This window comes from Mustela erminea, chromosome 12, assembly GCF_009829155.1.
Source record: "Mustela erminea isolate mMusErm1 chromosome 12, mMusErm1.Pri, whole genome shotgun sequence".
Lineage (NCBI taxonomy): Eukaryota > Metazoa > Chordata > Mammalia > Carnivora > Mustelidae > Mustela > Mustela erminea.
The window spans coordinates 53,363,639-53,387,738 of record NC_045625.1 but is presented as its reverse complement, the minus strand read 5'-3'; the positions used below and the strand labels follow the sequence as shown (position 1 = coordinate 53,387,738).

Here is a 24,100-nt window from a genome sequence, read left to right as displayed (position 1 = left end):
TTTCACGTACTCTCTCATTGTTATAGGTATTTTTAAACCCAAACATATATACTGAAAGATCTAATATGTTGCTTTTTCAAGAAAGTCACTCAACCCTAATAAATAATCATAAATGGATCTGGTTAAAAGGGAATGGCAGATTAGGGCCTACTTTCTCAATCCCAATATATTTTAAAATTCACCAAGTTTGGAGTTTATTTTTGTTGCTTTTTGTTTTCAATCTTCTGCACTTAAAGGAACCCCATGTTAATAATTGTATGCCACAGTCGTTCTAACATTAGTGGATATAAACGTTTCTTACCAAGTTACGCTTTTTTACGGGAAGAAAGTAATAATAGTGGCAGAAAGAAAACATCAGAGCGTAGGAAGTAAGAAGTTCCGTGTAGAAACACAACTGCAGAAAAAGCCAATGATTATCTTCACCAACACAATTGTTAATCCTGAAGAAAAAAGGAAAACAGAAATAATATTTTAAACTTTAATAAGATGTTCACCTCAGGACCGGTAAAAACTGAAAATAAACACAAACAACTTTATATAGGCTTGACTTTATGGAGATCTGCTAATGCCATTGAAACCTACAAGCAAACAGTACACAGCAACAGACTCTAAATATGCCACCTCGCATTTGCAAAGCACTCTCTACTTTACAAAGGAAGTCCATGGATACGGCTGCCTTCAACTCACAACCACCCGGTGTGGCAGGAAGAGCAGATGGCAGTCTCCTCGTTTCATTGGTATGGAAACAGGAACAAAAGAGTGAAGACACTTGCCAGAGGAAGCGAAAGTAGCCAAGAGAACAAGAACCTTCTTCTGTATATTGCTCTCCCATTACAGCATCCCAGCTGCGGAGAGCAATTTGAATGATTCAAAGTAAGGGGACTGAAACCTACCACTCTGACCTTCCTGCTAAGCACTCCCAGTTCTTCTTACTTTTCAATTCTGCCCTTCGTGGCTAAAAATACATGTATATACCCACAAGTATTTACAAATTCTTAGAGCTACACTTCCACCATGACAACAGGGAATCACAGCTAGGAAAAATAATTAATGTGATAATCCTAAAATTTTCAAGCCCAATGCAGGTTGAAAATCTCACCATTCCAAATTTTCAGAATATTTTACAATTCCCACAGAAAACCCTAGTTCAAAACAATAACTTACCTTGCTCAAATGTTTTCATTTCTTTATAGCATTATACTGCTATTGTTGGGGGGGGGGGGGAGATATAACTGGTTCACTGCTAACAAACTGCTATTTCAAAAGTGTATCATTAAACTATTTTTTTTAACTCAGATATAGAACTAAATCCAAAAGCCAAAGAGGCATTTCCTAAACTTAAGAGCTCATGCTTTGTAAACCGTGAAAGCTCCTGTGTATGGTGACTTGCAAGGGGGGTCTTCACAGAAGAGTGCTCATGTGTGCCCTCAAACATACTCTCCAACAGCTGTGGCTTCAAACACTTCTCCTTGTCCCATCCTCCTTGAACCCACCTGCTTTAATGATGGCATTCTTAACCAGAGAGCTCTAAGAACCATGAAGATACTCAGTCTAGACGTAAGAGTTCTCTTGGTACCAAACTACTCAAGGGGCCAGAAAGAGAGAAAAGCTCCAGGTGATCTGAGAACTGACCTTCAAATCTAAAGCTGTTAGACAGTAAAGAAATGCAATTTCTGAAAATATAAAAAAATTTTCCCTGCTTTCATTTCACACTGTCCATTTTCCTCAGCCTGTGACTACCTTGGCAATGCCCTATTAAGGAATTCAATCACCGAAGTCCCTCGGATCTATTCAAGGCCTCTGATCTACCCTCCTTCCCTACCTCCAACTCCTTCTACTTCCACTTTTCTTCCCACAAGTACTCTGAGAAGTTGAAAACCCATGGAACAGGCGGACAAACAGCTCACCCGAATCTTAGAATTTAGATTAACAGCACATTTTTCTGTCACCAAGTTAAGCTCGAGTCCTTAAAAATAAAGAAAGGATGTCGCTAATCTCTACAGGACCAAAACATCTCCTGGTTGATTATTTTTTAAGCTTAAACTCTAGCATTTTTTTAAAAGGAAGTATCAGTATCCAACCATAACATGAACATGAACATTTATTATATTCTTAGTTAATCAGAAACATTACTCTAAAAAAGGTTACACAATTGAGTTTTTCAGTGTGGTTACTACTTGCCTAATAATACATGTTTTACCTAGCCTTTTGTTTTTTAATGTATTACTGTTGTAATTGTAAACAGATCACTGAGGTTTAGGAAATCACTTGAGAATTTGTTTAAATTCAAGGCACATTTCTTAAACATGAGCTATATATTATATACACTATACTATCCCATTGACGGACTTAAACAATTTGAAACTTCTTTTATATAATAACAAAGTGCTTTTATCTAAAATGCTTTTATTTTTCCTAATCCCCGGAAATTACCTTCTGTTTAAATAATCAGTTTATGGTAAAAATCAAATTTTCCCCGAAAAGCTTGCAAACATTAACTTGTGCTAGCAGAGTGAAGTCATCAAAAACATGGGAAACTCTAAATTGGTCAGTATCATCTGGGAAAGCTAAACTCCATCAAGGAGTCAACTATAGATAAATGCAGTGATAAATTTAAGAAGCCCATTGTGCAGTTAACTTTGTATATGTGCCTGTATGTGTGTACAAACATAAATATATATGTATTTAGATATATTTACAAAGTGCTACACTATACTAGTTTAAATATTTATACAGAGATCCCATGCTAGGAAAACAGAATTAAATACAATATCTTGTTCACAGATTTTTGTGACAGCTTTGAAATGAGATACAATGCAGAATTCTCACAGCATTTGTTTTCAACATTCTTTTTCTCAACTGAACTGTTTTTAAAAATATTACAAGAGAGCCCCCTATTGACCAAAAATGTTGATTCAGTGGTATCAGCTAACTACCACGGACACAGATCCAGCTCACATGTAACTTTAATACCTACGTCCAATACACAATATTGAAAAAAGCTTACAGGGGGTAAAGATGAGGTTATCAGAGTATCTGAGATGTGTTATTCTTTAATTAAACAACTGGAAAGGGAAATACAAACCATGCAATGTATGTGGTTTATTACAGTTAGAGACAATAACAGCTATTATTTGCTTTTTATGTGTCAGATACTCACTACAATGGTTTACATACATTGCCTCATTGAATACAACCATCTTAGGTCTCTTGTACACATGGGTGCATCTGAATGTCAGTTTTCTGCTCCAATGCCTTTTTGTTAGAAAAGACAGGATCTCTGTGCAAAAATGACTTTTGGCAGTTGATAGAACCTGATAGAATAAAGCTATCCTTACTGAAAGATTTTTTTTTAAACTGCATGATTTTAACATAACTTTTATTTAAATCTGCTAAGTACTAAGATTTCTTTTTTACTATTTCTTTTTCTAAAAGTAAATCACAGATTTCTTACCATGGACAGTGATGATCCATTCTCCTAACACAGTGGCCACAGCGGCTACAGTGATGGGAACGCTTTGGTCTCATCAAATTACATTTGTTACATAATTCCCAGAACTCCCGTTCTAGAGAAGGAAATTAAAATCCATTTAATAAAGGCAAATGAGTAATGTTGAAATTTAGCAACAACAGTTTAGATTTTTACAGGAAGTCTTCGATATATGTGTTCAAGAGATTTTTCTTCTACATCTTCACTATAGAAGAGTTTGCCATAAATATTGCTTCTCTATTCTATGCATGTCTTACTTTATACATTCCTAATTTTAAACACTATAATAGTTAAGACACCATTAATGTTAAACTGAGGGATAGAAAATAATGTATTTGGGTTATGGACATAATTGCCATAAGTAAAATTTAATAACAAAACCCAAAAGTACAACCATATTATTATATTAAAATAGAATTTTATGTAAACAAATTAATTTCTCAAAATTTTATTAAAGACTCTAAAGAAGAAATAATACTGAATCCTAGTTTCACTAACTAAGAAGTCAAAATCAATCCTATGAGACAACTGCGTGGCTCAGTCAGTTGAGCATCTGCCTTGGGCTCAGATCATGATCTCAGGGTCCCAAGATCAAGCCCTGCATTGGGCTCCCTGCTCAGCAGGGAATCTAGCTTCTCCCCCTCTCTCTGCCTCTCTCCCAGCTTGTGCTCACTTTCTCTCATTCTCTCTCTCTCTCTCTTGCTTACTTGCTCAAATAAATGAATAAAAGCTTTAAAAAAAAAATCAATCCCATAAACTCATTAGAAAAACAAAGATAGCATTCCCATCCCCTAACCATTTTATGTTTTTAATATCAGTGAATTCATCTGGGAGTGTTTATGGGGGAGGGTTGGAAAAGGGTTTCAGACGGGTTTAGGAGGAATTAGAATGATTTCAGAAGTAAAGAAGATTACAAGAAAGTTATTATTTAATGGAAATAAGGAAGTTCTTTACCAAACTCTTTCTTACCACCAAGGAGCAATTTCTTTTACCTTGTAATTAAAGAGCACACATTTAAGCTTTGTGCTAAAAGCATTAAGTTTACAGACATAAAAAGTCATTTATTTCCATTATAAACCTTTCTAATCAGATCTATAAGAACTATATGAAAGTCATCTACCAAGACAACTGCTTTATTATACAGAATGTATCTATTTCATATTTGTTGAAATGGAACTTTATTTTTACAAAATTCTTAAACCTTCCATCACTTATATTTAAACTACACTCTAGTCTTGCTAAAAGCATGGGTATAGTAATATCAACCTAATTTCCATTTTGAGTGAATATTCATATATGCAAGTATGATCCTAGCACATAGTAGGTGGTCATTAAATGCTTGCTAAAGTAAGAATTTTTAAAAATGAAAGATTCTAAATATAAGTTAAAAAAGATAATAGTAGGTAGTATTCAATTTTCTAAAAGATACCTTATTTTAATTCCATTATTTTAGTTTAATGACCAGGAGTAAAATCAATATACTGGAATTTTATAGAGTGAAGTATTAGGAAAACATTCTGCATAGAAGAAATCAATAATAATGATAATAATAACAATAATATCAAATTAATTGTTCCAATACTATTAAAGTTGAGAAATTAACTTTTGCATTTAAAATTTCTTTTTTTTAATTATTTAAATTCAATTTCCTTAACATATATCATATTATTAGTTTCAGGGGTAGAATTTAGTGATTCGTCAGTTGCGAATCACACCCAATGCTCAACACATCATGTGCCCTCCCTTAAGGCCCATCAGCCAGTTACCCCATCTGCTCACACACCACCCCCTCCAGCAACCCTCAATTTGTTTCCTAAAGATCCTCTTTCATTTCTTACTTACATTCTTATTTTAATAAAAACTTCCATGAGAAAGTAACATTAAAGTTTAATTTAGATAGTTAAACTAGTATTATTTAACTGTAACTGAAATGAAAACTCATTTCATATGTAGCACAATACAGTGTCATAAGCAGATGCTTTTCCCACTTAGCTAGATGCTCCCAAACATCCCAGTGTTAAAACTCTGAATTCACATATTGCAAGGAATATAGTCAGGAAGCAGACTTCCTCTGATTAGCCAATTTTCATTAAAAGACAACAGAAAAACTTTAGTTTTTAAACTAGTGCCTTAAAATATAAATATGGCATATTCATTACTGGTCATTTCAGCATATGATGTTCTAGAGAGTAAAATTCTTTATTTCATACTTGACGTGTTGTGTCCTTGGAAAAGAAGACAGCATTTGGTTATAGTGAGAGAAATCCTGTAATTGTGTAGTCTAGACCACGGGGTGGCAAACTATAGTCCACAGGCAAATCCAGGCCACCACCTGTTTTCATGGGCTAAGAATGGTTTTTATAATTTTCAACAACTGAAAATAAGAATGTGTGATATGTAAAAATCTTGAAATTCAAATTTCAGTGTCCACACATAAAGTTTTATCTGAACACAGTTCAAATGAACACCCATTCATTTACATTTTCCCTATGGCTGCTTTTGGGCTGCAACAGCAGAGCTAAGAGGCTCTGACAGAGACTGCACGCTCTGTAAAGCGAAAATACTTACTATCTGGATGCGTACAGTGAGGAAGAGTTTGCCAATATATGGTCTGAATCATAAGTTTGTTTAAAGAAAGAGCTTGAGCCATTCCACTGGCTAAACTTAAGATACTATACAAGCACCTAAAACGGCTTTGAAAACTCACCATTTTCTCACTCCAATTGTTTAGAGAACAAAGAAAAGAATCACTTTTTTAAATATCTAGAAAGTTAACTAAAGTATCATCTATGTTTTTGCCTTATATAGCAAGAAAAAAAAAATCCATCCATTTTAACCTACCCCACATACCTGGGAACCATTTCTTGCTCTTTTCCCTTTCCTTCTTTAGGTTTATTCATTCCAAATGTGACCTTGGTGACTCATATATTCTGATGTCTGAAAAATTTTGTACTAGCCATCTAATATAAAATAAAAGCCTATAGGGGAAAAAATCAGAAGGCAAAATGCCATCTGTACGTGATGAGAATAAAAATTTTAAATTAAAAAAAAAAAAAAAAGCCCATGGGGGAGAGAATTCAATTGCTAATTTATGGTAGCTACAGAAAAACTGACAACTGACTTTTTTTTTAAAGGAAAGAAAAACTGAAAAGTGACTTTTTTTTAGAGGATAAAAAAATCAAAACATAAGACAAATCAAAGACAAACCCCATAAATGCCTGGGTAAACCTAAGTAAGTAACCTAAGTAAACAGTATTTCACTCTGTAGCAAGGATGCTCTTAATGCTGTAAATGCATGAATAAATACAAAGCAAAATTTGGTTTTGTTTAGCTATCCCTCAGAAAGAAAGGAATCACCTTCTATTTAAGACTTTTAAAAGCCTTACGTATTAGGCTCTCTCAATTACTGTATTTGAAACCACAAAGTAATGTTTTAGTAAGAAAATGGAACCTGAAACAATGAAAATCAATACAATGCTTGGCTCTTCACAGAGGTTCCCTGACAGAATCACTTGCCAATACAGAAAATAAACGGCAGTAAGTCTCTAAAACAGATCTCCTTTAAAAAGCAATAAAAGAAATAGGGAGGGGAGCAAAACTACAGGAGGAAACATGACCCTGAGCATTAAAGCACAAATGTCCCTACCATTGGGGCAAAATTTCAATGGACATGAACACACAAATTTTAAACATGCTACATTTTTTTTCAAACTTGGAAGATTTTGCTCTGTAACAGGGTGACTCTACTCAAAGTGGCTCTAATAATGACAAAAACACTGAAGTCAAACATGTGAGTTAAGAGCTTGGTGATGAAGATGTTCTAGGGGCACCTGGCTCAGTTGGTTAAACCTCTGCCTTCAGCTCAGGTCATGATCTCAGGGTCCTGGGATGGAGCCCCATGTCCGGCTCCCTGCTCAGCAGGGAGTCTGCTTCTCCCTCTCCTTCTGCCCCATCTCACTGCTTGTGCTCTCTCACTCTAATAAATAAATAAAATCTTGAAAAAAAAAAAGTTCTAAAATTGACTGTGGTAGGACCCCCGGTTAACTCAGTAAATAGAGCACACAACTCTTATCTCTGGGTTATGAGTTCAAGCCCCGCCTTGGATGTAGAGTTTCCATACATACATAATTATATAACACTGATTGTGGTAATGGTTGCACAACTCTGTGAACATAAAAAAATCACTAAACTGTCTATCTAAAATGGGTAAATCATATGATGTATGAATTATACTCAATAAAGCTGTTTTATTAAGGTTAAGAGATTGAATAAAATCATTTCATAAAACTTGAAAATGACATAAAGTAATATTTCTATATTTCAAACATGCATGGGATTAATTGAATATAAATAAACACTTAATTACTTCATTTGACTATTTCATCTACATCCCAAGAACTTTATAAAAATCAAATTCTGGGGATCTTTGTGTGGGACAGAGGAACATCCTCTTATATTCAAACTACCTCACATATTTGTCAGGTCACATAGATACTAAATTTATTTAAAATCTATTTTTTTAAAAAAAGAAAGTCATGTAAACTATGTCAGAGTAATTCAACTAACACATGGTTAAAATCAAAAGTATTAGGGCTTACGTTTCCTTTCCTAAAGAATTCAATTATATGAAACTGCTCAACCTTAAAACAATGATGATAAATGTCACTTTTTATAGACCCTACTCTCTAGTCGTGCGATGTTATTTTTTCACTGTTCAAATTTTGTATTTTTTACTAAGTTAAAACCGTATTTACAAAATAATCAGGAAATCAGCATCACAAGGCACATGATGACTTCAATTTTTCCCAGAATCAAAGCAAAGGTGAATAAAGGGCTAAAATTAGTAATCTCAATATAGACACGTAGTAAAAAAGAGGATGGAGACAAGTATTTGAGTGTCACAGCAGCTCTACAACAACTAGCTCTGTGACCCAGAGAGGACAAATCTACACTTGATTATTCAGTCAAATACCTCCTGCAATTACCATGAGAATCAAATGACAGGAACTAGTAAAAGAGACATTAAAATACAATAAATGAATGTATTTTTTTCTTCAACTGGGCAAAAGTTAAGTCTTTGGGACTCAGTGGAAAAAACTATGCCAAATGTCAACTGAGATCAGAGAGAATGCCAACAGCAGCAAGGTAACATGAAGTCTTCTATCACCAGGGTCTATAAGCTAAAGGTAATAGGGTGGTTTCCTGTAGATTCGTTTAGGCATACAGACATCATTTGTTTGGTATTCATCTAAAACCAATGTTTGTAAAATTTTTAATTAGTTGTTAGTTTTTTTTAAATTATAAAAGTTCTCTCAAAAACTGCAATTCTGGGGCGTCTGGGTGGCTCAGTTGGTTGGGTGATTGCCTTCAGCTCAGGTCATGATCCCAGAGTCCTGGGATCGAGTCCCACATCAGGCTCCCAGCTCCCTGGGGAGTCTGCTTCTCCCTCTGACCTCCCCTCTCATGCTGTCTCACTCTGTCTCTCTATCTTTCTTAAATAAATAAATAAAATCTTTAAAAACAAAAACAAACCAGAAAACCCTCCAATTCTCTGTTTTCTCTTTAAAAATTATAAGATCTATGAATACCGGGCCTACGAGACAATTTCCCTGTAGCTGCTGCCTTTGGATATGAGATTTTCAATATGAAATGGTTCTTTCTTGGCCCCTCTCACTGATGAGCAGTATCTGATCCATGTAGGCATCTGAGTGTTTGACCACTACACACTGAAGATTTCGTCAGAAATGGGTCCTTTTTTCTTTAATGTTCAATTGGCCACCATATTACACATCATTAGTTTCTGATGTAGTGTTCAATGATTCATGAGTTGCGTATAATACCCAGTGCTCATCACAAAACGGTCCTGAGTTAGAAAAGGCTTGCTTCTCTAATTTCTGGAAACACTGGGCTCTAGAGTTGAAGGAGGCAATACATTCACCTACGTGTTAGAGAGCCTTTCTTTGGGTTAGGCTAGTTGAGAAAAGAGATTCAGTACAAGTTGCAGACTGCCATTGTCCGCACCCAAACACACACAAAAAATAACTGCCAGTGATAAGGCTTCTATAAGTGAATAGAAACGAAATACTCCAACAGTTCTCAGAAACTTCTATAGTCATGTAAACATTAGTGTCTATCATTCCCATTTAATCATTAAACTTGCAAGGCCACGTAAGTCCCTAAATGATGGGTTTCAAAAAACAACATTCAGGAACTCAAGGGAGGCTCCCTTCGTGATTTGCCACTAATCTAATTTCAGAAGGAATTAATAGGCTCCCCAATTTTTTACACACTGGAATTATCTGAAATCTTTGAAAAATGCTGGTATCTAGCTCCTAGCTCCATATGTTATGATTTAATTAATACGGGATTGGGATCAGGACACTGAGATTTTTAAAAGCTCCCCCGCAACTCTAATGTCTCATGTCAGCAAGGTTGGAAAGCACTGAAACACTATAGGAAGTATTCTGATTCTCTAATGTCCAACAAAATCATAGAAATGTCTTCTTAGAAGAAAGTACAGACAGCTCTCAAAGCTGGTAGACCAAATGATCAAAAAGTGAAACTGAGGAAAGAGGGCTCCTGAGGTTTACTATACCTGGCACATAATAAAACAAGCGATACATTTCAATTCATTTTCGCGGTTCAAATGGTTATTTTGCAACAAGGTGACCCAAAACCAACTTCAATTGACACTAGAATAAAAAGCTTTCAACTTTTCACTGAATTGTCAGAACCCAGAAAAATACAGGCAACGTTATCATTATACTACAAATATTTATGCTAAGCAATATTCTATTTATAATATCACCAAGAGAGGGGAACCACCAAAAAGATTCGTTTATTAAATAAAAATGTATCAGGTATTTATGTATCATTCAACACGCATTTACCAAGCAAGCATCTACTAAGTGACAGAGATGGGCACTAAGGACAGAGCACTGAACAAACGAAGAAAACAAAACAAAAAATCGATATCCTCACAGAGGCTGTACAGATCTAGGGTGTGAGAAGAGAAAACCAAGTAAACTACAAATAAGAGGTAGGGAGTGGGGGATACCGGGGGTCAGCGGGGCTTTGTAATTTTAAATAAAGAAGTCTAGGGGAGACTGGGTGGCTCAGTGGGTTAAGCCTCTGCCTTCGCCTCACGTCATGATCCCAGGGTCCTGGGATGGAGCCCCACATCAGGCTCTCGGCTCAGCAGGGATCCTACTTCCCCCTGTCTCTCTGCCTGCCTTTCTGACTACTTGTGATGTTGGTCAAATAAATAAAATCTTTTAAAAAAAAGAAAAGAAGTCTAGAATGGAAACATCAAGAAGAGACTTGCGAGTGGTGTTAGAGAACATATATAATGAATACGTGCTGAAGGCCATAAAGTACATTCACAAAGGTAATAATGCCGAGAGAGCAAAAGTGACCAATCTGAAGAGTGCCATACCTCCATGTGGAATCTTAGGGTTCTCAGGGAGTCTTCCAGGATCAGTAAATGAGGCCCTCACTAAAGCAACCAGACAAAATATGGCAATGCCATAGAATACTTGGAAATAAATAAGAAAGTTAAGTAAATGAAATTGGTTATTCATTCTTTAAAACATTTTATCAAGAAGCATATTCAAAGTTTGCATGCATGTTTTAATTAATGCCATCAGAATAATTTTCAAAATGAAAATGGAAAAATTAAATGATTAAATAAAATAATTAAACATTCATTTCATTTATCAAATAATACTGCCAACAGGACTATCTCATACATATTAACTTTAAATATTATTTTGCATAATAACTGATAAACTTGTTATAAATCAGATTTTTTATTAACAGAGATTCCTTGTCCATAATGGCATAAATGAATGGGCTCCCTTTTAATTACTACATGTACAAATATATATTTGACAGAATCAAAGCAGCATTTTAAAACCCATCCTACAATTAAACTTTTTCATTATCTCTAATTGGTTATCTTCTAAATTATTTTGAGTTAGAGACATTCAATTGCTCCTTTCATAGAGCCTATGATATTAATGTAATGTGAAAATAAAGATTCTGGGAATTTTGAGTTTTTAAAAGAAGAACTAGAAAAATAACAGTGAGGAAAAATAGACTCATTCATTATAATTCAACCTTTTAAATGAAGAAAAAAATGGGCATTTGGCAGAGGAAGGGGAAGACCCCACACCAGTAGTAGGAAATACAGTTTGAGGGCTAACTCCAGGACTGACTACATGGTACTGGTCAGTTTTATCACTTGTATAACAGAGATTATATTTCCCATAGCATTTGTTGAGGCCAAAAGGACATAATGTACAAGGAAACTGCCAATGCCATGTACATGTAAAATATATCATTTCAATCTTATTCTTTTAATCATAAGCAAACCATCACCAAATGAAACTACAGCAGAAAATAATTATCCAGAAGTTCAAAGTATTATCATAATCAACAATTTTTGTAACATGAAATTCCCATTTCTCAGTAACATATATCATCTGCATTCTTAAAATTCCTTCCACATTTGAAATAAGTACACAATAGAAACATTAAAAATACACACGACACACACAAAATAGCACTATTGTGCCAGTTTCAATTTAAACAAGTCAACCTTTATATATTTCACAGTTAGATATGGAGATGCCACATTTATCCAACACTGCAAAATCTATAAAAGCCAGTTTTCTTTAAAATTTCCATAATTTGGTAAGTAACATAATATTAATATCACTAATAATATTAAAAGGTTATCATACTGATACTATACTCTAAAAATATTCACAATGAGAAAACTAATTATATAAAGAAATAAATATCAGAAACTTACTTATTATTAATATGCCTGGGATATGTCCTTCTTCATAGTGAGGAAAGAGGACAATTTTCGGAATTAAAACAATATTGTATAACCAGACAAAGACAATCAAACCCATGCAGCACCAACCATGTGGGTCAACAACAAAGTGAATCCGGAGACCCATTTTGCAGTCCTACAACTGCGTGCCAACCCACAAGGAAAGACGATCCTGAGGAGAGGTGACAAAGAAAAAAGTTACTTATATAGAAAAAAATCATTTGACTAAAACAAAACTACATTACTGGCAACTATAAAATGACAGAGTTTTGTTTGTATATTTTTGACAAAATGAAACACATTGACAACAAAGAGAAGTTTCAGAGTATTCAAATTTCATCAAAATCTTCAAATAAATTAATTCCAACTTTTACCATGAACTGCTACCATAGAGGATAAATTGGAAATAGCTTCTGGAGCTAAACACAAGACTGTCCTCAACCCAGCAATTCCATGTGTCAACCCAAGAGAAGTGAGACACGTATCAAAAGATAGATCGTTAGATCTATCTAATGATTATTAGACAAGATCTAATGATTATTGGTCCTAATCATTAGACTAACTGATGGTCATCCAAAGTAGTGGTCCTCCTGTGATGGGAGGGGTGTTTATTAATTGCAAAAGGACATAAGGGAAACTTTGAAGGTCTAGAGTTGTTCTATATCTTGACCTGGGTGGTGCTTCATAGGTATTCACATATGTAAAAATTCACTGTGCTGTACACTAAAGATTTGTGCAATTTATTTTAAACCACAAAACAATGCCTAATCATTTTTGAAAAATCATAATAAAAAGCAGAAACTAATCACAAATCGCCAAAAATATTCAAATTCACAGAATGAAGCCCAACTAATCTTGCTATTACCAATTCAAGAAGAAATGGGCTTTTTCCATACGAGTGTTAACAAAATGCTCATCGACCTCCCAGTGAGACACTTAAAGTTGATAGTTCTATGTTTACGGTATCAGAACAAGTGATTTAAAATACATGTCTACCTTAGTAGATATAATTTATAAGGGTTGAACAGGAAATTACTTTATAAGGTCAAGAGAGCACCTTTTACATAAAATACAATGGAATAATACAATAATAAACTAGGACAGTGTTTCTCAAACCTGTAAGCAAACCAGAATCAACTGAGGAGCTTTTTAAAAATACTTATTCCCAGGCCCTGTTCCAGATCTACTGAATCATAACTGTTTATGGAATAAAAGCTAAAAAACCAATAAAATGTCTTAAAATGTTCCCCAGATGTCTCTGATAAAGCAGACTGGTGTCTAGAAGCTACTGATCCAAAAGCTTCCCTCAGACGTCAATGCTAGGGCAAGGAGTTGAACTCAGTTCAACAAATCTATTCACGGAGCCACCACAACATATCAGTTACTATAGATATGATAAGTGAGATGTGGTCTTTGCCCAAAGTAACTAACAGTCTACTGGGGAAAAGAGTCATAAAAATGGGTTTAATACAATACGCGACATTTCCGAGATGTGGACAAGATGTCACTACAGGCCTGGAGGATGGGGACTAGTTAAGTTAGGGCAAGACTTCCTGCAGGTGGTAAAATCTGAGTTCAGTTTTTAAAGATGGGTAAAAGTTATCCAAGCAAAGAAAAGTGGCAACAGTATGGCGAACAGAAGGAAGAACAGGAGGTATACAAGAGTAAACGTTGGAGGAGGTATTACAAATTGCCTTCCTACGTCATAAAGCTCACAGTGGAGAGCGAGGGGTGAGAAATAAGGGGCTACGTCATGAAGGACACAAAGATGCCACGTTAGAATGCTAAGACTTCATTCGTAGGCACTGGAAAGTTCCTGATGCAGGAAGTTAACATGAGATTTATAACTTTAAATGAAGTATTGAAACTCTAGTGTCAAGGATAAAATTAAAGATCGGTTAGGCTAAGGAAAGACAAAAGCCAAAAGTAGGTTTGGAGAAGAGATCAACTGAGGAAATAGTTACAATCAAACCAGTACTTTTTACTAATTGACTGGATATTAGGGGTTACAGAGGAAATGACTTCCAGAATGACTTCCAGATTGTCATCTTCTATCCTTCACTATCATCAGTTGGAGAGCCTCAGGGTCCTAGCCCTTAGAGGTCATGCCAATGTTCTTTAAAGCTACAAAGCTACAGGGACAAAGAGAAGAAGAAAGATTTAGGATTAGCTAATTTTAAAGTAATACCCTGATCCTATCATCTTTAGAACATGCAAATATAGGAGCAGCAGGGAAAAAAAAAAATACCTCAAATGCAACACTATTCAACTGTTTAAATCAGGTATGGTCTAAATTAGTCCTTATGAACGAATTTTAAAATAGGAATAGCACCGAGGCCTTTAAAACAAGTAAAAGTTGACCTTCATTACCTTTTAATTAGAAAATTAAAAGAACTATTAGTTATCCTTAAAGTGAGGAAAGTCACAGAGGATAAATTATACTGTTTAATTTACTGGGTATCTTGGTTTTAAAAAACTAAAGGAGCTCAAATACAAATGATAAGCCGTCTGCATAGCTAAAATGAGAAACATTAAAAAGAATGTTTATTTTTACAGTCTTGCCAACCATCAAGTGCCAAAAGAAATGACAGAAGGCTCTGTCTCTCAACATGTTCAATATTATTAACTTCATGTACCTTCTTCCTTGTAATATTTCTGTTCCAGTCAGGACTGAGAAACAGACCATGAGTTCCAAGCATCACAAAGAAGAGAGAACTTCACTACTTATTTCTAAATTTATTAATATTACAAGCAGAAAAGCATACAAGCCAGCAAAACAAGCAGCAGAATTCTCACTCATTCATATTTTTGAACTCTATTTGTACTCTCCTCTACCAGAGAATAACGAGTTTTTCTTAGGAGATTCCTCACAACTGAAAATACTAGACACTGAAAAGTAGAGTAAAGGGTTTCTGATTTTCCTAAGTGTGAGCGTATATAGACAACAAGTTCTAAGAGAACAAGCATCCCCAAGGAAAAGCAAGCAGAGAAAAGAAAAACAGAACAATGAATAACTAAGATGTTGAATTGTTTTTTAAATACCTGATGAGTGAAAATTAGTGTCACATAAGCTTTACAGCTAGACTGTAGAGAAGCAAACAGTAGTCTTCCAAGAGCTCCAAATCAGATTACAACCAGAAACACGTACCTGGAAGAACTGTAGGATCACTTCTCTCAGCTAATATCTACCAGGCGTGGCTTAGGGCTGAACAGAAACTATTACACATCCTGAGCCATGACCAGACCGAACACAGAGCGCTGCTATCCGATCTGAAGGGTGGTATTTGTAAAATACTTTCCTTAGCTAGAGATCCTGACATGCTAATCTATTAAAAGGTGAGTTCATAACTCAAACTTTGATGTAACCAGTGGACATACTGGTACTTCCACATTTTTTAAGATTGCTATCTGGTAACTCTACCTGAGTGCTGTGACTAACTTCATTAATGATGTAAATTACTACAGCACCAACTTTTTTTTTAAAGATATAATTCAACTCTAATAAACTAGACTACATAAATATTTACAATGCCCAAACTATTCTAGGAGGAAACGACCTTTCCTTTTTTGCCTTTTTTGGCCGCTAAATTTTACTATGTATTTTCTTCAGGAAGAAGACTCGAATCACTATGAAAAGAAAGGGATAGAAAACTATTATAGGACAGAAAACTACAACATGAAAATGCAGATTTTAGAAAATGATAAAAAGTAGCCAAGATAATTTACAAGAAATCTAGCCAAATGTTCTCTCAAAACTTAAGAGTTTTGTATGACTCTCCACCTCAGTCAATGGTCTTATAAATGTTCCATGAATATGAAAAAAAAAAAAATTCCCTCTCTCATTCCTCCTATCTGAAATGTCCCTATCATCTTGTTTACTCTACTTAAATTCAATTCATACTTCAAGGTCACTTTGACAGAGAGAAATCACAAGTAGATGGAGAGGCAGAGAGAGAGAGAGGGAAGCAGGCTCCCTGCTGAGCAGAGAGCCCGATGCGGGACTCGATCCCAGGACCCTGAGATCATGACCTGAGCCGAAGGCAGCGGCTTAACCCACTGAGCCACCCAGGCGCCTTCAAGGTCACTTTGAATCTCACTCTCCAGATGAAATTTTTCCTGCTACCTCAGCTCACAGTGATTCTCCTCTTCTAAATTCCAGAACATAAGGCAAAACTGGTACAAGAAAATAGCAAGTGGTTTTGTAATCTCGAAATGAGGAAGAACCTCTTAAGAGACCACATAAAGATTAAAATTTCTGAAGCCTACAACAAACCAAAAACAAAGTCAAAAGACAAAGTATCCCTTTAAAAAAAAAAAAAAAAGACAACATATGACTGGTGAGAGTCATACAAAATAAATACACAGAGAAGCAATTCACAAAAGAAAATAAAATTTAATGGCTAACCATTACTGATTAGAAAAATGTGAAATAACTTTTTCATCCTTTGTATGCACAAAATTTTGGGAAGACAGATGATTATTCAATGACGAGAGAGCACAGAGAAAAGGACATTCTCATCCATTACGGCTATGCATATAAACGGATACAATCATCTTTAGAGGGCAGTGCAGCAGTATCTATTAAAAAGTCAAACTCTTTGACCCACAGTTGTATCTCAAGTAAGTGCTACCAAAGTACTCATTAGAGTGAGGAGGTACAGATACATTCAAGGTGCTCCACACACTGCTTATTGTAATCATAAAAACTGGGCACAACATCAATGTTCATGAAGAGGGAGGGGACTGATCAAATAAATTATAAGACATCCAAGGTGTAGCATTATTTCCAAGCTACTGCAACTAAAAAAAATGAAAGAAAAGAAAAAAGGAGATAGACTTAGATCTGCATATGGGTACACACACGTAGTGTTGAATGAAAGAAAGGAGGTTATGAGAGAAAAGCTTAACAGTGGTTTCCTGGAGGAGAGGAGGATAATGAGAGACTAGGAAGAGGTATAAGGGAACACTCTGGTTCCCTCATAAAGATCTCTATCTTGGTATGAATTTGAGATACACAGGTTGCGAATTTGTCGAAAGTCAACAAATTTACACTTAAGAATGGTGCATTTCATGGTATGTAAATTTATCTTTAAAAAACCCTATAAACCAACACTGAACTCTAGCTAATGATAGTAGGCTTAAGTATCAGGGAGGGGGCGGAAGGAGGAAATGTACTGATGTCTGCAATTTACTATGAAATGGATCCAAAAAAAATAAAGTGGATTGACAGATAGACAGAGAGATGGTTGAGCATGTGATGAAGTTTAATAAAATATTAGTGGAAGAACTAGGAGGTAGGTATTCAGGTGTTATACCATAAAATTTTTTCAACTCTTCTGTTTAAAATTTTTCACAATTAAATGTTGGCGGGGAAAGAAAATTACAGAGAAGTTTGTATAACATGATTTTTTTGTTGTTGTTAAAAAACATGTATTAGTAATTTCTATATATGGATAGAGAAAAAGAAGTATAGAAGAAAACATGTCCATCAAACTATTAACACTAATGGTTATCATTGGGCTATCTAAAGGACAGAGCAGTGAAAAGCTTTCACATTTCATGTATGGTTTATGTGTTCTTCTAAGTTTATTAATAAACATATGCACTTCTAAATTCTTTTCAACCAGCTGAAAAATAAAGATTGCCTAGGGGTTCTGATGAGACAATACAACCTTGTACATAAGATGTTTAATTTAAGCTCTCTTCATCATTATATTTATTACCCTAATATTGTTTTTAAAATTAATCTTTTTTTAAAATGCAGTGAAGAAGCATCAGCTATAAAGCCATTTCAAATTTGTTTCTGAAATTTATATTACTTACAGTTTACTTTTCTCTATGAAAAAAGAAATTTCTTATTCAAGGAAATGCCTAGTTAAAATTTAATATGAAAAATTTTAAATAAACATAATGTAACTACAATTATCTTTTTTTGCAAATGAATAGTCGTTTAATGCATCTAAAAATAAGACTTTAAGGATACTATGCCACATAATACAGAAACATATTCCCATGTAAAATTAAATGTGGACTTACCAACTTGCAAATTCACCAAGATGTGTTGTAATTTTTCTGGTGCTTGCATTTAGAGGTTTTATCTTGATTCATTCCTTTTTTAATTACATCCCAACAAATGGATCTCTCTTCAGTAACAGTTCTCCATGAGAATCTATTAATGGTTTAACAAATAATGATCTCTTACAAAGATAAAAATTGCAAGTTGCTAAATATTCTGTGAAAATGTCAATTACAGAAGTTTTAAATTCAAAAATAAGATGACTCAACTCCACCTGATTTTGTGTTTCCATATCCTACCCCATCCCCCCACAATCTGCATTTGATTATACCATTATACAGGAAAGTTCTCTCTTTTGAAACCACCCAGTTCCCATAAAATCAAATTAGCATTGTGTGTCCAACATTTGGGCTTCATCAAACTTCCTGACCACAAATCACAAAATGACAACAGATTCTGAGATCACTGAGGAGACAAAATGCATTGTAATGTCTATCAAGATGTGAGGCTGGAACTATCCAATCACAATTGATAAACATAAAGAGTTTAAAATAGAAGCAAGTTTAAGTTTAAAATGTTTTAAGGGAAAAAGCTATCCTCCTGTAATGAACCATCAAGAGAATCAACCATAAAAGTTAGTTTCTACAGTTTAAGTTTAAACAATAATACTGTAAAGAGTTCTAGGTAACATACACACACAGATTCAGTATCTTATTAATTCAATTAGCATCTATTGACTATATATTATGCTTTTGCACAGGATACAGATAAAAAAGAGATGGGCCCCATCCTCAGACAGACTAGGTATCAGACCAGATCAATTGCTTCTAAGACAAGGTGAGCTAGAGGGCAAGATGGCAGGAATGCAGCTCATATAGGAAGGGTACTGGTTCATGGAACTTTTTTCAGGTATGGGAATATTTATGTGCATACTAGGTAGTAGTACAAAAGGTATTTCTTATGGTGAGGTGCCATCAGGAAAAGGTTTCTGGAGAAAGTAAAACCTGTGAGTTAGTTAGTCAAAGAATGGAGGCTCTTCTGAACAAGAGAGCAAAATAAAAAATAGGAAGCAGGCAGAGAAAACCTAAGTAAACCGAAATGACTAGAGTCACTGCATATGGAAGAATGGGGTAAAACATGTTTAACCTTTTGAGTACATTCACCTCTAAGAAATATATTTCATAATATTACCAGTACACACAGAAATATATATGAGAATGTTTTATACTCATTAAATAAAACATAATTGAAAAGGTTTAATAAAATATTTGCTCTTACTACACTGTTACTCTATTTTACCCTAGTTCACTTCAATAAAAATATATAACGTTGGTCACAGTCCACTAAAGGGATTTCATGACCCACAAGAAAAGAATGGTCTAAGAGCAAAAAACACTGTCAAACCATGCTAATGAGTTTGGACTTTACACCAAACACAGTGGGAAACCACTGCAGGATTTTAGGGGGAAGAATGCCGTGGTGAAGTTCACATTTTGGAAGAACAGCAACACTAGGAAGGATGGACTTGGGTGGATGGATAAGGATCCAAAACTGACTACATGAAATAAGCTCTGCTTCCTGGTCACCCACGTGAGAAAGGAGGGGCAGGGGGAAGACCGAAACAGTAGTGACTTATACGGGGAGTGTGGAACAACTGGGGTAAAGAACATATACTCAACTTAGGACAGGAGACACGCTGGAAATGGGCAGATTAAGAATTTAATAAGTAAAATCAACAGAACTTGGTGATCAATTAAAAGCAAAGGGTAGGGGCGCCTGGGTGGCTCAGTTGGTTAAGCAACTGCCTTTAGCTCAGGTCATGATCCTGGAGTCCCAGGACGGAGTCCCACACTGGGCTCCCAGCTCCATGGGGAGTCTGCTTCTCCCTCTGACCTTCTCCCCTTTCCCCTCTAATATTCTCTCTCTCACTCTCTCTCTCTCTCTCTCAAATAAATAAATAAAATCTTAAAAAAAAAAAAAAAAGCAAAGGGCAGATTGTAGGTTTTTGGTGTAGGGACTACATAAAGGGTAGCACCGTTTCCAAGACAGGAAATGAAGGACAAGTTCAGGGTGTCTGAAGTATACTGCTTACGATAGCAAAAGGAAAGTATTACATTCTGAGTATGTGAGAAATATACCTAAATCATTAGCATTATCATTCCCCTTATAGACTTTAACTCTATTTTCTCCCAGCATCAATTTTTCTATGGTCATAATTGTTAGATTGTCAAATGCAATTTGTTTTTACGCTAACTTTCTATGGGCCCAGCACGCTTCTCTACGCTAACTTTCTAAACTAGTGTAGAGTGCTTTCCTTGCCTGCACCTGTGATTTTTTTTTTTTTTGAGACAAAATATGTAATGACAAAGTAGAGGAGCTGCTACACTAACAGCAAATTAATGAGCTGATCTTCTTCTAGAAAAATATCACAAGCAGAATTAAATACAGTACTACAAAATGTCTGAGACAGGGCCAAAGTCAATAACGCTGCTATGGCTATGACTCTAGGGTGGCTTCCTAAAGTTTCAGCAAAACAGTACTTCCTGTCAGAATTATTAGGTAACAGCCCAAGTCAAACATCTATGAGTCAAACTCCAGTCACTCACTGGCTTACACTCAAGGAAAACTCCTAATTTACATTTTCAGTTATTAGAGCTACACTGCACCACAGCATTTCCAATGGGATGACCATTTTATCTAATTCAGCAGCAGCATCACCAACATCATGGAATCAAATCTCACCTATGAGGTACAAAAACAATGCTAGGTTTAAAATTCCATGTAATTTGGAGATAACGAATAATATCCCAGTTTCATAACTATAAAAGATCATAAAGTCATTAGATATTTTTAACATCATGATGTCTAAAAGAATACAATCAACAATTCACAGGACAAACAAAACAAATCCCACAGAAAGTTCCCAAAAGAAAAGTTAATATACAAATATATAAAATTTAAACTTAAAACTGCACCTTAAAATGAAGTTACAACTATATACTTTTAAACATATTTATATAGATATTTAACTTCTGATGTTGTCTACTCTGAAAATTGGCCAGGATAAATAATTCTACCTAAACTATCAAGCTACAGAGGCCCCTGGGGGCTGAGTCGGTTAGCAGCGGACTCTTGATTTCAGTTCAGGTAATGATTTCAGGGTCCTGGGACAGGCCCCGAATCAGGCTCCACACTCTCTCTGCCCCACCTCTTGCTCCTGCTCTCTCTTTCTCTCTCTAAAATAAATAAATCATTAAAAATATATTTTTTTAATTAAAAAACATATCAGGCTCTGTTTCTAATAATTAGCCAAGGGGTTAATTCAATTTTTTAAATATCATATAGGTATTCAGTTTATTTCAAGAGTAGGAAATTAATCTTGTGGGGATATGAAAAAGAGAGCCACATTCAAATTATGACACAGCCTCCAAGCTGCCGTTTCTTTTCAAGCTTCCGTTTAGCCATCTGTAAAATGGTGATAAAAATAACTCATGGAATTGTTGTCATGCTTAAATGAGAAACTGCCTGACAAATGAAAAGCAACTCCCAAAACAGTAACTTTAAAGGGGAGTGGGAGACAGGAGAGGAAGAGAGACAAATTAAGTTTTACTTCTAGTCTTGCCAACTCCAGAATCAAACAATGTTTCTGGGTCTCTATCTTTAAAGTCATGATACAATTTAACCATACTCCAGCTCTACTTCCTCTAACACTAAAGACTGAGAACACTTGTCAGGAATAAGAAGCCTCCCACAGCCCAGTCTTTCAGCTGTTATCATACTAGGAGCATAGAGGAAGTTTTATTTCCACATGTTGGCATGGGGTCTCTTCAAGCAGAAAACTGAAAATAGAGATTTGATCTAAAATGGAGTGAACTAAAACCTTCAAACCAAAGTCTTTCAAGGAAAAGCAGAAAAGCAGAAGGGCTGGTAATTTAAGGACTAAAACACAGGAGCAAATCAGGACCAGCTTTCAGAAACTAATGAAGAATGCACAATTTTGACTCAATGCTGAGTTCTCCAGGAATTCTTTGTGAAAATGTGGGTAGGCAAAGTGTCAAAGCAGAACATACTTGCACCATCAATGGTTTCAAGAACCCACTTCTAGAACAAGTCCTTTAATCACTACATTCTAGCAAAACTGAACATAAGCCATTGCTCCTCTGTGTGCCTGTTTCATGAGTGAAAAATAAATGTAAATTAATACATCCATTAAAAATACTGCACTGCAGTGATACACTTCATCAGAATTCCCTAACAGAAAGTAAAAGTTGCTTCGAAGGTGTGGGATAATATGAATTAAAGATACCAAATACTGCTTGAGTCAGTATAAAATGTCACGTGAGAATCTTCACTTAGAAGATAGAGATGTGGGAGAGGGTCAGGAAAGGCAAGAAGAACTAAGGCTGAATGTAGAGTAGGACAGAAGGCTACAGATAACCTTTGCTTCAAACACAGCACAAGGAAAAACCTTCAGATAAAGTAAAAGCCAGAAATGAAGAGGCTCTGGTGTTTCCTGGACATGAACCTGATACGTTCTTCCAAGGGGGAAGGGAAACTGGCTACCTACCTCTAGTACCCACTCCACCAAGACAAACTGAAAAACAACAACAAATCAGATTTCCTTCTCAACAGACTTTACCAAAGCAGGAACAGTTCAAGAACAATACTACCAAAAGAAATCATCACTCTTTACTTGCTTGAAGCTGAAAATCCTACAGGAGATTATTTGTTCCATAATTATGGATAAAAGGCTTAAAATCAGAAACCTGGCTGAGATCACACAAGAGCATGTTAAAGTTAGAAAGAACTAACATAAAACTCATCAGCGAATGGCAAAATACTAATTTTTAACCTAACCTGCCCTTTTGTGGAAGCAGCAACAGTTAGATGAAGGGAGCAGATACCTAGTCGGCCTCTTAAATGGGATGAAGTTAATTTATCTACGAGGTAAAGCATAGGGCAAGAGGAGGCCTAAATGGCAGAAGACAAACTTGGAAAATGTTAAGTCTTTGCCCTAGGGTACATCAAAAGAGGAAATAAGTAAATAACCTACCATCATCCTAAGATATTTCTGTCAAGGTAGCTACCAATAAGAACAGTGCTACATCTGTGAATAACTAGGTTTATTCAATTTACCAATGAATCACTATGCTGACAATAAAAAAGGGGTTTTTTCCCCATGTATTCTTGTCTCTTACCTGTGTTTTTCACTGATAACAAAAGAGTTCAAACATTTTCAGCTTAAAGCGCTTACTAAATAAGAGCTATAAGTGCACTGATTATTCTACTCGATGTTAAAATGCCATTTATACTTAGTGCACTTGAAAAATTGACTCTAAGCCCTAATGTTTCACTGAAGCAATATAAAACTCCTTCATGCCTTAATACAAAAGTAAAACTGAGCTTAGGGAAAACTCCCTGGGAATAAAAATAGCTTTTCCTCTGTCTTCCCTGTTATACCTATTAATATGGATACTACCAGTATGTAGCCTTCTATGCTGAAAAAGATTGTATTGACTCACACTCAATTACAATCCCAGAAAAAAAGCTCCATGGAGACAATACTAGACTTCTCAATTAGTTTCTTCACTAATACATCGCATTATTTTATTCATGCACTTTTCCACAGGTTCTGAATCAGGCCCTATGAATTAAAGAAATCAGGCAGTCGGCAAATAAGTAGTAAAAATTTTATGATTCATACTGATGATCACTTCTTGAATCTGTTAAGCTGATGGTTACATGTGTGCAT

At 35.3% G+C, this 24,100-nt stretch overlaps 1 protein-coding gene across 2 annotated transcripts in view; it reads right to left on the bottom strand.

Moving 5' to 3' along the window:
• The window catches only part of ZDHHC21 (zinc finger DHHC-type palmitoyltransferase 21), a 60,549-nt gene that overhangs the window by 34,169 nt on the left and 2,280 nt on the right, over nt 1-24,100 (bottom strand). The window contains exons 1-6 of one of the 2 annotated variants that reach the window (XM_032307119.1): nt 21,091-21,113; nt 18,369-18,501; nt 12,306-12,504; nt 10,926-11,024; nt 3,455-3,566; nt 302-440 (exon numbers count right to left, since the gene is read on the bottom strand). In XM_032307119.1, coding sequence (XP_032163010.1) covers nt 302-440; nt 3,455-3,566; nt 10,926-11,024; nt 12,306-12,459 — 504 coding nt within the window. In that variant the 5' untranslated portion in view covers nt 12,460-12,504; nt 18,369-18,501; nt 21,091-21,113. Of the gene's footprint in view, nt 1-301; nt 441-3,454; nt 3,567-10,925; nt 11,025-12,305; nt 12,505-18,368; nt 18,502-21,090; nt 21,114-24,100 lie in introns of those variants that run through there. The other variant, XM_032307118.1, reaches the window with a different exon arrangement.